The sequence below is a fragment of the Kogia breviceps genome, chromosome 7, assembly GCF_026419965.1.
Source record: "Kogia breviceps isolate mKogBre1 chromosome 7, mKogBre1 haplotype 1, whole genome shotgun sequence".
NCBI lineage: Eukaryota > Metazoa > Chordata > Mammalia > Artiodactyla > Physeteridae > Kogia > Kogia breviceps.
The window spans coordinates 117,042,416-117,059,191 of NC_081316.1; the positions used below are offsets into that span (position 1 = coordinate 117,042,416).

The 16,776-nt window shown below is 35.7% G+C and overlaps 1 protein-coding gene across 9 annotated transcripts in view; it reads right to left on the minus strand.

The window, feature by feature from the left end:
* The window catches only part of ZBTB44 (zinc finger and BTB domain containing 44), an 85,597-nt gene that overhangs the window by 15,283 nt on the left and 53,538 nt on the right, over positions 1 to 16,776 (minus strand). For 2 of the 9 annotated variants that reach the window (XR_010841515.1, XR_010841514.1), the window contains exons 3-6: positions 14,293 to 14,377; positions 11,703 to 11,866; positions 10,266 to 10,349; positions 6,144 to 6,186 (exon numbers count right to left, since the gene is read on the minus strand). Coding sequence is in view for 7 of the 9 variants with exons in the window: in XM_059069765.2 (XP_058925748.1) it covers positions 8,018 to 8,300; positions 10,049 to 10,349; positions 11,703 to 11,866; positions 14,293 to 14,377 (833 nt within the window). In the remaining 2 variants the exon portion in view is untranslated. Of the gene's footprint in view, positions 1 to 907; positions 6,187 to 6,491; positions 8,301 to 10,048; positions 10,350 to 11,702; positions 11,867 to 14,292; positions 14,378 to 16,776 lie in introns of those variants that run through there. The other 7 variants (XM_059069765.2, XM_059069766.2, XM_067039340.1 and 4 more) reach the window with 6 other exon arrangements.

A 16,776-nucleotide genomic window follows, 5' to 3' on the forward strand; every position in this document is an offset into this window, starting at 1 on the left:
ACGCCCCAACTATGTATCCCAGTGCCACGCATCCAGGAGACAGACACACATCTTCCTTTACTACCTTTAGTATTATTCTCTGAAAGGAATTTTTCTGGCCTGTTATTCATATGCAAATCAAACTAAGGCACAAGTACTTAAAATTCTACGTTCTGCATTTATATGGATCACCTGTGGCTGAGGTAGCTACTGAGGACCCCAACACAGTTTGCCAGCCTTGAATGGTTTGGTAAACCGTTGTTAAAAACACTCAACACACTCACTGAATGACAGAAAATGCTTCTTAAAAATTTACCCTTTTCCTCCCTGAACTTAAGTGATGCTGGTAGCTTGGGGTCAGTGCACAAACTCCTTGGGCTGTTGCTCTCACTCTATAGACCACTTATTGTCAAAATCCACAGCAAGGTGCATCTGTAGTTAGAATGCCCTTCCTTCAGGCTCTCACAGGCTCATCACCTGTGAGAAGGCAATGAGCTGCCTTCCCCCAGTAAGTACCATTCTCTACTTGGTTGTAAGGTATTATTGAAATATCCCAACAGGTCTCTAATCAATAAAGTATAGCCTCAGAAAGATTCAAGGCAACTTCTCAAGACATAACCCACCACTCAGGAAAGCAGCTCTGCGCAAGATACCTGGCCTAGGATTTGATGACTTTCTCCAACTAGCCTCCTTTATATTCTTTTCCGTTTTAGGGATGGTGTTCCTGGACTCCTTGCCCTTTCAGCTCTTTTCTTACCTGCCCAGGAAGCTGATGTGTGTGCTGCCTCGCAGAACACTCTCTAGTCTGTACAAACTCAATGCATGCTTACTTAAGGCGCACCTTAGTCTCATGACTTTTCTTATCCACTTGACCTCTATCAGCACCAATTCTTCCTTCCAGCCAACAGTAAATAACAACAGCAGGAAGTTTTACTCCATAAAGCATTAATAAGATATTTTAATGAAGGGTTGGGGGGGGGGGAACCAAACAAACCTTAATCTTATGTTTCTATTCAAAGACACTCAAAACTTTTTTTTTCCCTGCCCATCCCTTCTAACTGCAACTTTATTTGTGACCATGTAATAATAAAGGCTGGTTTAAAGTTTTTGTTCTTGTTTTTTAAAAAGTTTAAACCTTTTAAAAAAGATTAAACAACCAGGCTAGCAAAAAGTACTCAATACATACTTTCCTTATATCAAACAAGCTAATATTTCAGTACAATGTAACTATACAGAATATATACGATACACATATATTCACAAAGCAAACACTATATAGGCTCAGAACATATTTGAAAAAACATGATATTCACAGTGATTACAATAACTCTAAAAATGACTGTAACATTGAAACGGCACTTAGTATACAAAAAAGTCACAAAAATATATATATGTATGTAGTCACCAAGAACAATGGTTCCTGTAAAGTACTAATAGCCAGATACTAGTATATAAAATGTGAAATTCCGACACTGTATACATTTTTAGGAAATAAAACAAAATCCAAAACCATTTTTGTTACTGCTGAAAGTCAAACATGCCAAATAACTTAGCTATGGCCACTGTAACCAAGTAAAGCCAAACTTGAAGGAGATGATAACTGGATACAAAGCTGGTGAACTTGGGCCTGTTACAGGTAAGAAAGTTGTACTGGTTCTAGGAGAGGGTAGAAGACGTGACAACACCCTTCCACATAATTTAATTCACATTTCTTCCCCAGCATCACCTTCCTTCCCCCAAGGGTTTCACAAAATGCCAGTGCCCAAAAAGAATCATAATGCTATAACTAGCAAGATAAAAGTTTCTCCCATACTTCCTTGATGTTGGGCTATAGGCGAATTTTAAAGCATGCATTCATTAGCTAAACAGGACCGCCAGTCACCCATCTGGAAGACTGTGGTACATACACACCTTCCTCCTAGGCTGGTTGTACTAAAAGTACTCCAGTTGTTGAATGGAGCCGGATTTATATGTTAGCTCTGTAAAATATTGAGCTACTGTAGCAGCAAATACAAAATTACAGAAACTAAAACAATTTTGTTTAAAAATTCATTTGTTATATCAAAACAATTTTTTTCCCTTCACATCTGTTTCCTTTAATCAGACATTAATTTCTTCTATCACTTAATTATGGTCTATTGTCTCAAATCGACTTTTTCATTATGCTGCTGTGGAAAAAGACAAGTTCAAATCCTGGAAAGTTTACATTTACTCTTAAAAATGGGAATACAGGAAATGTAAAGTTAAAAAAAAAGTCTGTTCTAAAAGTATCTCTCACAAATATATATATTTAAATATTAAAATAGGCTACCTAGGATTTTTATAAAATGGCTTTTGAAAAGACAGCAGAGGCACAAAGAAGCCATATACTATCTTCCAATTGGACATAAGGTGCCACAAGGGTGCCCTACAAAGAGGCAGGCAATCTCTATCTGATGCAACAGGAGGCACCAGCAACAACAGAAAAGTCAAATATATTATTGGGTCCTGGACTGAAATCAAATTTTACTCTACAAGAGACTGTTGTCTTTTTAAAAAATATCTTGAAATATAAGCGTTAGAAGCCATCACTTTGTATAAGGAAGAAAATGAATAAAGTTTATGATCTTACTCCTGATCACCTGATGGCATTCATTTCAGACACCTGAAAGATGAACAGCAGTGTAACTTTCAGTAATTTAATGGACCACTCTCAGTATGAGAGACTTTACATAGCATTTGTCAACTTGAAAATGGGTAAGTGAAATAAAAGAAGGCTTTTAGAGAAAACACAATTATAACCTAATCATAGAAAAGGTTCTTTCTAGAAAAAGCAGGTGTTTCTAGGAGCTGCATGAAACGCTTCCCATCTTTAAATGAACACAGCCTCCACTAATACCAAGGAAACAGCATGTGTTTAGAGGAGATGACGGCTCCTCTTAATGTAGGGAAGATTGATCCTTCCTCAGCAGATGATGTACTTTGGTAACCTGAACATTCGTTTACAGGATGATTTTTAAACCTGTTTAATTGAATAATGAACTCTAGATATGGTTAGACCAGTATTTGGGAAAACAGGGACAATTTAATAAAAGTCATGACACGGTAGGCCCTCAAACCATCAAGCAGCAATTTTATCAATAAATCATTACAACCGAGCCTAGGGCTTTAAGTTTACTCAGCAAAATCAGTCAGTTTAAAAGAGAAAGGCAATCATCAAAGAATCAGATTTTATAAACCAGGCACTTCAAACTGAAATTTAAAAATTTTAAGTCTTTAAAAAATTTTTTAAAAAAGTTTTTTGTTTTCAACCAATGGTCTGAACCCTTAAACTATTCGAAAACTATTATGTACATAAAAACCTTGGTATTAGTTGGAACGGGCCTGGCCCCTATGCAGAGGGAGCTATATAACCGAAGGAACATACACACTTGAAGGCAGTCTCAATTTTTGGATACTGCCAAATTGAGATGCCAGTGACATCATCGCCTGACATCTCTGCAGAGACTATTTGTAAAGATATGGAACTATTTTTTTTATCATAAAAATATAATCACTATGATGTAATAGAAATATCTGTGTCAAGTATGAAGTTAAAAAAAAAAAAGTACAACTATGATGTCCCTAAGAGTCTTTATCCCATAATCTGACATAGGCTTAACTCCCCATTAATAAATCTCAACATACTTATAATCTAAAAATGAAATACCCATAGACTGTCTGCTCCTTAGTTGAACCTGGAAATTGGTTCAACTCTACTTCATTGTTAATGTGAACCATTATTGCTTTTGGCAAATTAGTCTTGCTGAGGACCTTCCAAATAAAAATACCCTATGGTCACCAACATGTTGTCAAGCAAAAATCACACTGAAAGATAAAAATGGGTATAGGCAAAATACGGAATAACTTAAATTTTGACGATTTGAGCTTAAAGCCTGGAGGAGTATGCTTAGCTATAAATATTCCTCATAGACATGGTTAATGTAATTGAGTACCCCCCCATTCTGTACCACTGATTTAGAAAAGAAAATCTTGTTTGTATACATGCTGCTCTCAGTAACTTTCAAAATCTAAATATATTATAAATAAATCATCTTATGTCAATAACTTACACTGAAAACCACATTTACTACCTTTTAGCAACTTTGGGTCGCTTCCAGATGTGAACTTTACCAGTTTTTCCCTCCCAATTAATATTAATAACTAGAAAACTATTCTCCCTCATTTAGATGTATACTCCAGAGCTTCACATTTTCTAGACGGGTGAAAATAGAGTAAGTGCCACACAAAAGTTTCTAATTCTCTTCATCAATTCCTTAAATCTCAAAGCCCTTTCAGGTACAATATTATAATTTTAGGATTGTTCATTCATCAAGTAATAAGAATAATTCTCTCCATGTGGTATACTAGTACACACTGCCATTACCTTATAAAGTAATGTATTCCTCAGGGGCTACAAAGCTAAAAGAAACTAAACCATGATCTGAGAATCTTCAAAATAAAAGCCACTAAGCTAGATAACTCGTCTCTATTTAGATTAAGTATGAGAATAAAAAATAGTAAGAGATAAAATAAAAGACTGAAAAGACTTAATACAACTTCCAAAGGCTCCCAGGGAACCATTTACACATCCGGAGAGGCTGGCTCAGTAGTTAGAAGGTAACAGAGTTAACAACGGTAAGTATATTAGGTGTGCTGGCTGCTTCATTCCACTTGGTAACGTATTTTAACAAAATGGAAGTTTTTTTGTTTTTAAAGCCAAAGGGCATGTGTCATAACATGGAACCAGAATGTAAGTTCTGTAAGCCAGAATGGTTGCTGAAATGTTAAAATGTAAGAATGAATGAAGCTATTTAAACATTTTAGTACACTTTTGCCTCACTCAAAGTGAGAACTTTAAAAACTAGCAATGTAACTAAATATATAACTAATTATTTAAAATGAAAATTAAGGTTACTTTAAATTCAAAGTATGAAATATACATTTAAATACATTTGTGGGTGATAACCTCCATCTGCATCCCTTTCTCGGACTTTAAAATTCAAAAAAATGAAAACAAGTATTAATGCTTTTGTTTCTGAATTAGTACAATCACTGACATGCTAGATGCTTCCACTGTTAGAATACACCCTTAAAAATGGAAAGAATGACTGCGGGAGCTGTAATATCCAGTATCACAGCAAACATCTTTGCTCATTTCTAAAGTATGTATATCATACCTATTTGGTAGCTTTAAAATGAAAAATAAATGCTTTTCTTATATAAAATACTTGGTTTAAAAAGGCAATTTATCTTGCATCCTAAAATTTAAGCCCTTTAACAAAGTTACCCCCCTTTGGGCCTTTCAGAAAGATAGCTATGCTAAAGTATTCTAAACTGGAATTTTTTTAATGTTTAGTTATACTGGTAATTTCTAACGGATGAGATAATATAACTGGCTTTCATCTCTCTGCAATGTTTTCCATATATCCTGGTAAAAATTATACATCCAGGCATCCTTCTCTTAGAGGAATTTTAAATAAATCGAAATAGCACTATATACAATTATCCCTCATAGCTTAGTTTCCTAAAACAGATCCATAAGCTAAGTATCCTTAAACTGTGTATCAAGAAAAATGCAGAGCCTCACTGAAATAGAAAAAAAAGGACTCTTTATATCACACGTTAAGTACTAGTTACCTGTATTGATACGATTTGGGGAGCAGACAACCAACAATCGGCATTTTCACAGTAGATTCAAATGTTTCATAAAACTTGGAAATCTGTATAATTTGTAATTACCAATGAAAATCTAAAGTTTCCATTTGGGAAAAAATAGCCAGTGATGGTGGTCTACATTCTGAGAACACAGAACACCTCAGAGCTGCCAAAACTGTGTAGGACTCTCTTAATACAAAATTCTCAGGACAGGGGGTGTGTTAAAACACTTTCAACCAACAAATCTCCAAATGGTTTTGATATATTTCTTCTCATTAACCCTATTTATTTCCTCCTCTTCTTCCTTCCTTCTTCTTTTTTAAAAAAATAACTCTTAGAACTGAGGGCAGCAATGACTCCTGGTCATAATTTTACCGATTCTTTGTCTTCTTCATTAAGATTTTAAAATTAACTTTTGAGATTTATCTACTGGTAGGCATAAGAGTTTCCAAAGAATCTATATTACATTAAAAATAAAAATTCCTGACCTTTCCAGTTGAGACACAGCAGTACCGCTATTAGTATCACAGTCTGTTGAAGAAAGTAATTCAACCTATTAGTAAAGAAGCATAAATAATGGAAGGCCATCATAATCTGTGTATGTTGATTTTCCTGAAGGTACTATACCTATGTTTGGGAGCAAAGAGGAAACAACAGGTTCATGAGTGAGAAAAGGAGTTGGAAACAAGTTAAAAACAGCAGAATATTCAAACAGACAGAAAGAACATTAGCTTAAAAAAAATCTTCAATGAGTTCACTTTCCCTTCCTTTACATTTGTAGGGGATAAAAGAAGTTATAGAATTAGCCAATTAAAAAAAAATGAAACAAATCACTATAACTTAGAAAAATTTTATTATTAACGACTAGCACCCAGACAAAACTGAGATCTTGTGTTTTGAATAAGAAACTGTATTTTCTGTTTCTAATCTAATCAGGTGTTTTCATAATTATTAAACTTTGGGTATATACATAGAAAAAAAGTTACTTAAAAGATCATTGTTCATGGACTCATGAATATTTAGGATCAAGGTCAGTGATGCTTTAATGGCACCAGGTAAAAACGTATATTCCAGTCTAGAGAATCATATATATTTCAACTATAAACCACAAAGTTTCTTTCTTTTCTTTTCTTTTTTTAGCAGCAAGAGGTAATAGTCATTAATTTAAGGTTTTTAGTTTTTCTTTAGTCTTAACAATTCTTTTTTTTCCCCAAATAGATTTGAGTCATAGATCATCATTTTATAGACTCTCCTCTACTTCTACATTATTGCTTACATTGTGTAAAAACTATCCTAACTGCTTTCAATATGACATTTGGCAATGTCTTAAAATATTTTGGAATAAGGACAATTTATCACTGTCATATGGGTATTTTGTAAACAATCGCAGTTGGGTTAAGAATATAGCCTTAACAGAGAATTCTTTATTTTGTCCAAAACAGCAGAATAAAAACATCCTCAACAATACACAAACCTATGTATAAAATATAGAACATCTCCAGTATATCTCCTTTTCGTGGGATCATGCCAAGTATAGGCAAGAGAAAACTGATTTAGGCAATGACCCAATTAGCCAAGCATTAACATTCAAAGACCAGGTAAACAATAATTTTATCCAGAAAAGCAGTATGAAAGAGTTCCTATGAAGCCGAGATTCACATACTATATTCTCTGTTCCTGGTAATTTCATGCACAAGTTGACTATCCTTAACCGTGGTTCTTCGCCTTCTTTCACAGAAGAAAGATTATTTGGAGGAGTGGTACTATAAAGGTACAGGGAATACCTATCCCAATACCAAATTTTCATCATGAAAAATTATAGTGACAAAGCTTAAAAAAAAAAACACAAAACATGTGGGATTTCAGAAGTATATACCCTAATAATTTTTAAGAAAGCTCACCATAAATACTTCCAAAAACAACAGGCTTTACAAAAGACTGTACAATATCCTGTGTATAGGAGTAAACATCTATTCAGGCCATTTGCCAGATTCGTTCAGTAATATGTTTCTGGTGTACGCTTTCATTTCAGGAAGGTCAATAATCATCTGATTTCTTCTTGACCTAATGATCTGTTGTTAGACTACTCCTGATAATGGAAGAGGAAACTGATACAAGTTTTAAGTCAGCTGGTTCTCCTTAAGTCTCAAGGTTTCTATTATATTTCAACACCATGTTATTGTGCACTTACAGAAGCAATCTCTCAGTCATGAAAAATAAAACATCAGTTGCAGAACTTACAAAGTAAAAAGGGAAATTCTTTCCCAAACTCTTTTTTGCTTAAAAAGTTAAATTAAATTCAAATGTACAAGACCAAGCACAGGCACTTTCCAAAAATCAAAAATGAAGCCAAACCATGAAATTACTCAATAGTTACAGAAGACAACTCTGATTTTGGGGGGTCCTCTCTGGTTGCCTCGGCACAAGCACTGGTCTTTGGCTGCCCTGGCATTTCCTCCTCTTTTTCTGTCAGCCCACCAAGAGACCCCAAGGGAAAAGTGCTTTCACAATTCTGGGTCGAGGAGACCTGTGAAATAACAGGCATCTGAACAGAGGAGCTGTTTTCAAAACTGTGTTCTCCAAGATCATATTGAACAAGGGTCTCTTCTTGCTCCTGGTTTAAGTAGTCCGGTACTAGGAAATCACTAGGTAAGAGGCAAAGGATGAAACAGGGAGTTAATTTTCAAGCCAGTAATAAATAAGATACAATACAAAGACCTGATTTGTAAAACAAGATTGGGATTTTTCATTTCTCTAATTTTTGAATGAAGATTAGAATTCAGGAATTTTCATACTTCTAAACGTTCCTAAATATATGAACCAAAACCATCCATTAGAACCAAAGTACATCAACTCTCCCTACCACCAAGAGAGATAAGATTATCACCTTCAGTGTCACTCTGGACACCTAAACAGCCATTCTATGTAGAAGAGTTTTTGTATACAAAACAAATGGAAATAGCATGTTCATTTAAACAAAGATCATTTGAATAACTTATGCGTAAACTTTCTTGGATTATACACTAATTATAAGGTATATAAACCTAGCTTTTTATTACTTCCTGGATATAAATTAGTTAAGAAACTAAATCCTCAGGCATAAATGACCTTTTATATAATCTACTATAGACTACTTAGATGCTTGATTTAAATCTTTACAGTTAAACAAAAAAAAATTCATTACACTTTATAATGTCAATAACTAATATACTTAAGGTTATTTTATAATTTGTCCACTATTAGTAAAAAAAAATGAAGTCTGCTCAGCTGCAAAGCAATTTAAGATGTCCTATGTTATATTTTCTAAAAAGTCTTCAGGTGTTAAACAAGAGTAGAGGATAGAGGGCTCACTCAGTACAAGGAAGATATAGAAAACAGGCGTGGTTAACTGGGACACTATTTTAGTCCGGAACAAAGTTTGTTATGTCATGTATAATCTAGGTTTAGTGATATGATAACCAGACACCCAGAGTTAGAAATGATTACATTAAACAAAATGTCTGGCTTGAAGAGAAAACAAAATCTATGCAGGAATAATTTTCTGAAAAATAAGATTTAAAAAATGAAGGCAGATAAAAATTTAAGATTTGATTTTATAAGAAACTAAGAATTCCTACAGATGTACAATTCTGATAAAGTATTAAAAATAGACAACAGAATTTTATATCTAGAGGAGACCTTAGAAATCATCTTTAAAGCTAACATTTTATCTTTCTCTACGTTTCAAGCTTCTTGATCTGTAAAGTGACGTGTTAAATCATAACACTAGTTAGTGGCAGAGCTAGAACCAGAACCTGATCCTCGGACACTCAATAAATCAGAAAGGTAACTCTATTATAAAGTTTTTTATATTAAAAGCATGGAGCTCTAAACTGAAAGAAAAAAAGGAAAACTTCATTTGATGTAAATTATCATATCCATTATAGTTGGTGTAGAAGTTTCTCTCTTATTATTTAAAGAAAAAAGAAGTGGTCAAGAATTTAATTAACCTCCTAAGAGTCTGAAGTAATCCACTATCACTAAATATCATCTGACACGGTAAATTCTCCAATAAGGTCTATTTTTAAATGTACTACAGAATTACTTTAACCTTGTATTTAAAAAAACAACAAAAACCCACAAAAAAACCAAAACAAGCTGATAAGTAGTCTACTTCTGTAGGAAAAGATTTCTAATGCCAACTATAAATGTATTTAAAGTTGTTTATACTTAGAAGGATCAGCAAAATTTGATCAGATCAGGAGATCAGAGCATTATTGGATAGTGGGAATTTAAAAGGAATGTGACTGATTAGCTGGCAACCTGATAAAAAAACACAGCAGGCTGCCCTAAAAGCAGGAAAAGAGAGTTTAGAAAGCAGTTTTCCTGGTTTGGTTTTTGTTGTGCACCTCACCTGCTCTGGAAGTAGTTTGCTAGCTCTGACGCTTCATGGTTCAGACTCCTCAGGTGCACGATTAAATTTCCAGAGTTGGTGAACATGGCGCCACATGTTTTGCACTCGTAAATCCGAGGCTTGCGGATAATGTGCCGGGAAACCCTCATGTGGTGTTTATATTCCCCGAAGGAAGTGAAAGTGGCACTACATATCTGGCACCGGAAACAGCGTTTACCTTCATGCTTTAGGCGATGCATCTTTAGCGAGTAAGCCCTGGTGAACTTTTTCCCACAGCGGTCACACTGAAATGGTTTAATTCCTATAAAATAAAGCAAAACAAAATATTATCTAAAAACAAAATAAGTGGAAATGTCATAAACCTCACAGACTTCTGAAGAGTAATTCTGTAGCAAGAGATAATCTGAAAAGACAAAAATCATCAGCAAAAATGAGTTCCAAACTCAGTATCTCAGAAAAGGTACAGAACATCTAAGCAGTCACTAGTGCTTGAAAAAAGAAAGCGAGAAAGAAAGGCACCATGGGGTGGGGGTAATCGAGGTAATATATACTCCAGCGGATTTTTGAACGCTTCCAAATCTTGTATTTTATAGACTTCAAAACATAATTTAACCAGAGTATTTAAGCAGAGCTCAAATCTTCACATAACATTACTTCATTTCATTAAAGTAGTGAGGTTTATATTGAGAAGATGTGAAAATGATCAGTACCTACTCTTCATTTCCTATCTCAAGAGAAAAATGAGAAGAAAAAAGGTAAATTCTAACATCTCTGAACATAATTAGTGATTGTAACAGAACTACTACTTGATTGAGTTTTTGGGTATTTAATATAATAGTGATGGAAAAGCTATGTAGAAATTAATATATGAAATATAAAGTATATTAATGGTCCCTTCCAATTCATTATCACAGTTTTAGCAAATAAAATTTCAAAACCCTTCAAAACATCATCTGTTGATTCAACAAAGTCATAGGGAATTAGTGTTAGCACAGGGATTGTTAGACCTATCTAAGTGAGATACTTATACAGCTGAGAAGAGCAGTAAAGACTTCTTACTTATCAGGTCAGTGTTCTACCCGCAAGAATTTTACTGCCTTTATGTGAACACTTAACTTAAATTTCAAATATGCTTTACACATCATTTATCCAAAATCTCTTTTACACTAAAAAAATACTACAAGGCTGACTAATCAGGGCACAGAGAAATTCAGGATTATAGAATTAAAATTAAATTATTGTTATTAATTTTTAAAAACACTTTTTATTTGGAAATAATTACAAACTTAGAGAAGTTACAAGAAGAATAGTACAAAGAACACCAATATACATCCTGTTAACCCCATTTGATTTACCGTATGTATTTGTGCTTTTCTCCCTCACATATATACACACATGCATCTGATATCTTTTTCATTTACATATTACACCCAACCCAAGTCTTAATGAGAATACTGATGCCTGTAAGCAAATACATTTCTGACACTGCACCAATTCAGCAATGGACCTATGTTTATCTGTTCTCACTAGACTTCCCAGAGATAAACTTTTTTCTAACTCAAAAGCATCTGTTTACTATTTTTAACTGGAATTTCAAAATAAAATGTTTTGGAGTGCTCATTTATGCCACAATAGGGATGATGGATGACATTACCTGAGTGGATGAGCATGTGCTGTTTCAGGTTCTGAATACGGGTGAATCGCACCCCACATGTTGGACACTGAAAAGGTCTATCTGGACCATTTGGACTTGGCCGTTCTGTGCTGCTGGTGGAAGGAGCAATGTAGAGTTGGTAGGGATACTGAACATTTTCCAATCTAAAAAACAGACCAAAGAAGGCAACCAGGCTCTGATTTTTAAGTTCAATAAACATTTCTGCACAACTTTAAATGAACAACAACAACAAAAAGACACTTTAAGACTTTTTGAAGCAGTTTAAAAGTTAGATAACAAGTTTCATTTATAACAATAGGAGAAACAATGTTATTGTTCGGAATGTCAAGTATCTTAAGCAAGGACGTATGACCAAGCACATAACATAAACGATTTTACTTTAGGTATCCTTAATCTCTCTTAATACTTTCCTTCCTACTACTGCTTTAATTCAAGCCTTCACCAATATACGGCTGAATTAATAACTCCTTCTCTTTAGCCCCACACCCCTTTAATCCATCCTCACTGTTTCACAGTGATCTCTCTGATTAAATCAGTCCCCTGATAAAAATCCTGCGATGGTTCATTGTTATCTTCAGAGTGAAGGCAGACAAGACGCCGCATGATCTGGGTCTGTGTACTCTTCCAGCCTCATTTCTTGTCATACTCCCCAAACATACTCATACCAAGCAGTTTCTCCTTAACAGTTCTCTCGCAGTGCTGTGCTTTCATATATTTAACTTCCTTACGTGCCTACCGTTTCTGCCTAGATAATATGCCCAGCCGTTTTATGAAATGTACCCAAGAAGTTACCTCTTCCTCCCGAAAGCCTTCTTTGATTCATCAGTGGTTTAGGTAGGTACCCTCCTATGCAGAGCAACAGACCCCTCTGCAGATGACTCATGATTATCTGCTTACTTGTCTGTCTTTAACCTCTTCCCCCTCCCCCAAAGTTGGCTTGATCTCTTTGAGGGTAAAGGTTTATTACGTTTCATCTCAATGTCCACCACTCAGCACAGTATCTAGTATAGAACAAACAACCTCATTAATGTTTGAAATTAAGGAATCTAGGCATATTTCCATTTGTTTACACCTTCATTAACTTATTCAAATGACTCTGGTTCATAACCTGCTCTATCAGGTTTTAGCTATTCAAGAACAATAAACCTTGTTTGAGTTCTTTGAATCCTTCAAGTTTTCAACAAATATACTTAAGTCTGTCCCGGACTCTAAGAGGAGGAGTTAATTCAGTGAAGTCTATATTCAGTGGTCAGAGACAGGCAATAAACACTCGAGAAGATGATCAGAACAGAGAATTAAAACAGAGTGATCCAATAGTGATCAGTGCTGTTTTACTTTAGACTGGTGGTCAGGAAAATCTTCCTTGAGAACTGACACTTAAGACAGTGATGTGAAGATTCAGGAAAGAGTGAGCAATGTGGAAATTAGGGGAGAAAGCATTTCAGGCGGAGTAAAGGCCCTAAAATGGCAGACAGGCCCCAAAGCCAGAACAAATATAGACTAGAAATATTCTAGGAACTGAAAGAAAGTCAGCGTGGCTGGATATGGTATGCCAGGAGGAGTATGGTCTGAAGGAAGTCCTATCAGGTAGGCCTTTAAAGGCATAGTGAGGAGTTTAGATTTTAAGTGTGAATCTACCAGAGAACTTTAAAAATCTGCTACTTAGAACAGCAACATAATCTTACTTAATTTAAAACACAAAATCATTCTGGCTGCTACATGGAGGATGACTGGAGTAGGGGAGAATGAAATTGGGGGCCAGTTGAAGGTTACTGTAGTAAAGGCAAAAGATGGTGGTGACCTGGGCTGGGGTGGTAGTAGCAGAGCTGGAGAAGTGGACTGAGAAGGAGGAGAAGTATATTTTGGATGCAGAGCTGACAGGACTTGCTTAAAGATTAAATATGGTGGTGGGAGGTGAGGGAAAGAAGGACCAAGTATAATTCCCAGAGACAATGCTTGGGAAACTGGGGGGATGATGGTGCTGTTTACCAAGACAGGAGGACTGGAGGAGCAGGTCTGAGGGGAGGGAAAGGCTAGAGTTCTGTCTTGGCCATATATTGTCTTGGCCCTGCAACATCTGTGAAAATTATCAAGCAGGAAGGGTCAATGTGAAGATAATGACTTGGGAACCATGAGTATATAGATAAGGGTTTGATAAACTTTTTTGGTAGCAGGTCAGATGTAATTATTTTTGGCTTTGCACACCACATGATCTGTTTCAACCACTCAACTCTGCCATCCACAGACAATATGTAAACAAATGAGCATGTCTGTGTTCCAATAAAACTTGATTTACAAATAAAGGTGGTGGCTGGAATTGGCCTGCGGTCCACAGCTTGCCAACCCCTAATATAGATACTATTTAAAGCAACTGGGCTGGGAAGTCTTGGAAATGCCAAAAAAAACCCTTGTACTATAAGTTGTCTAATTTATGTGGCTACCTGATGACTAAAAAATATACTAAAGGGAGGTCGCAATAAACTTTTATATAATTCCCAGATAGAATGCTTGGATTTAGAGTTACAAGCACAGCCCTTACAAGAAAACTATGTACTATGTTAGTACTAACCGATCATCATCATCTGCGTGAGCACTGGTGCTAGAAGTGCTCTGAAGTGTAGGTAACCCTTCAGTGACGCCTTCATCTACTGAACCTGTGAATAAAAAAGACAGCTCTCAATACTTTGGTGTAATAAATAAAGCCAACATATAAATTGTAAGCTGTGTCCCCAAGCCTCTGAACAGATTATCTAATGTATATACCCTGAATTACTGGTCAGAAGTAATAGTGTTCTATAACTTTTTAACTTTTGTTTAATTTTTACATTTTATTTTATTATTTGGCTGCATTGGGTCTTAGTTGCTGCACACGCGGTCTTCGTTGCGACTTGCAGGATCTTTTGTTGCGGTGCACAGGCTCAGTAGTTGTGGCACACGGACTTAGTTGCCCTGTGGCAAGTGGGATCCGGATTGAACCCACATCCCCTGCATTGGAAGGCGGATTCTTAACCACTGGACCAGCAGGTAGGTCCCTATTTTTATTTTAATTAAATGCATACGTGATTTTAAAAAATCACATGTGAAACAACAGCCTTATATCACTACTTAAATCCTTTCAAGAGTATTTCTTTGATATAAATTTTAGAAAGAAGTAGAGCAATTCAAATGTAAACTAAACAAAAATTCACATAAAATTAATATTGTAACAATCATTTAAGGAAGCATTGACAAGCTTTGTTTTTTAAAACTTATTTTATTGTGACATACAACTTACTTATTGTACACACAACTTCCACACAGAATGAGAAAGACAGCTGTAAGGTGAACATCTGTGAAACCTCCTCACCACCCCCTAAAACCCTGGCAGCATCCTGAAAGTTCACATTACCCCTCTCTGATCGCAAACCCCTCCTTCCAGGAGGCAACCATCAGCATTCTCTTTCATGGTTATCATTTCTTTCCTTTTCTTCTTTTCTTATCCTGCTTCCTTTTATTTATTCTTTATTTTCATTTGTTTTTGGCTGCCCTGCTCCGCTTGCTGGATCTTTCCCCAACCAGGGATCGAACCCGCATCCTCGGCAGTGAAAGCGCAGAGTCCTAACCACTGGACGGCCAGGAATCCCCTCCCCATTCCTTTTAGAAAGTAATTTTACCTCAAATGCATGTTTCCATAAACTAGAGGTTGTTTTATGCTACAACACAGCTGAGCACCATCGAGGGTTGCTTTCAATCCAGTGGCAGAGTGGAGCAAGTGAGCTTGGGACAGAGGTCAAGTCTAAAATATTTATTATCACGCCCTCACCACAAAGAGTACAAAAGAGTACATACCATTGAATGGTGTCTGGTTTAAACTTTACATATAATGAGCCACACTGTATGTATTCTTATGTCTTGCTTCTTTCCTTCAATATTGTGGACTTATCCATGTTGTTACATGTAAATGAAGTTAGATATTATTCATCATCTATCCAATTCACTCTTGATGGACAGTTTCAGGCTACTATGAGCAACACTGCTGGAAAAATTCTTTTTTTTTTTTTTCCATTCCCGACCAGGGATTGAGAACGCATGCCCCCTGCAGTGGAAGCGCAGAGCCCTAACCACTGGACCGCTAGGGAATTCCCTGCTGTGAATATAGTCAAGTAACAATGCACATACACATGCTTTTTTTCTAGGGTATCTATATCAGGAATGGACTTGTTCGGTCATAGAATATGTATTTTTTTAACTTCATGTATTTATTGAACCCCTCTTCTGTGACATGCCTGTTCAAGTCTTGCTATCGAGTTGTCCTTTTTATCATGAGTTCTTTTCATGTTTCGGATACAAAATCTTTGTAGGTAAAAGATGTTACAAATATTTTCCCCTCTTACATGGCTTGTCTTTTTACATTTTCTTTTGATGACCAAAAAATTTATATTTTAATTGAATTGATCAGTCTTTTCCTTTACGGTTATGGCTTTCAGAGCTTGTTTTTAAAAATCCTTCCCTATCTCAAATTACCTTATGAAAGATTCAGGTTTTGCCCTTGGCACTTGGGTCTTTTCTTTAACACACCTGGAGTTGATTTTGTGGCGGAACACAGTTACTGGAAGGTCTGTCTTTTCTTCTCTGCCCTGCAGCGCTCTAAAAGCACAGGTCTGTTTCTGGGTTCTCTACTAGTCCCCTCTGCTTGTCTGTACTTGCATGAATACCACACTTTAGTTACTGTAGCTTCATAATAAATCTTGATTTGAGGTGGATCAAATCCTCTCACCTTGTTCATGTGCTCCCTGAACATCTTGGCTATTCCGGGCCCTTTGCATTTTTTACATTTTAGAATCAACTTGAATATAAATGATAATAATCATTCCATTTCCCCCTTTCTATTAGTTTGGAAATTACAGTCTTTTCCTATTCACTTCACTGGTTGCTTTGGAAATTAGACACATACTTAACCAAGTCTAAAAACTTTTCCTTCCTCATGGACAACAGAAGGATCTTAGAATAACTTCATTTCCCATACACACCCATTCTTCAATTTACAAATTATTGCCTGACGTTTCACTTCTTT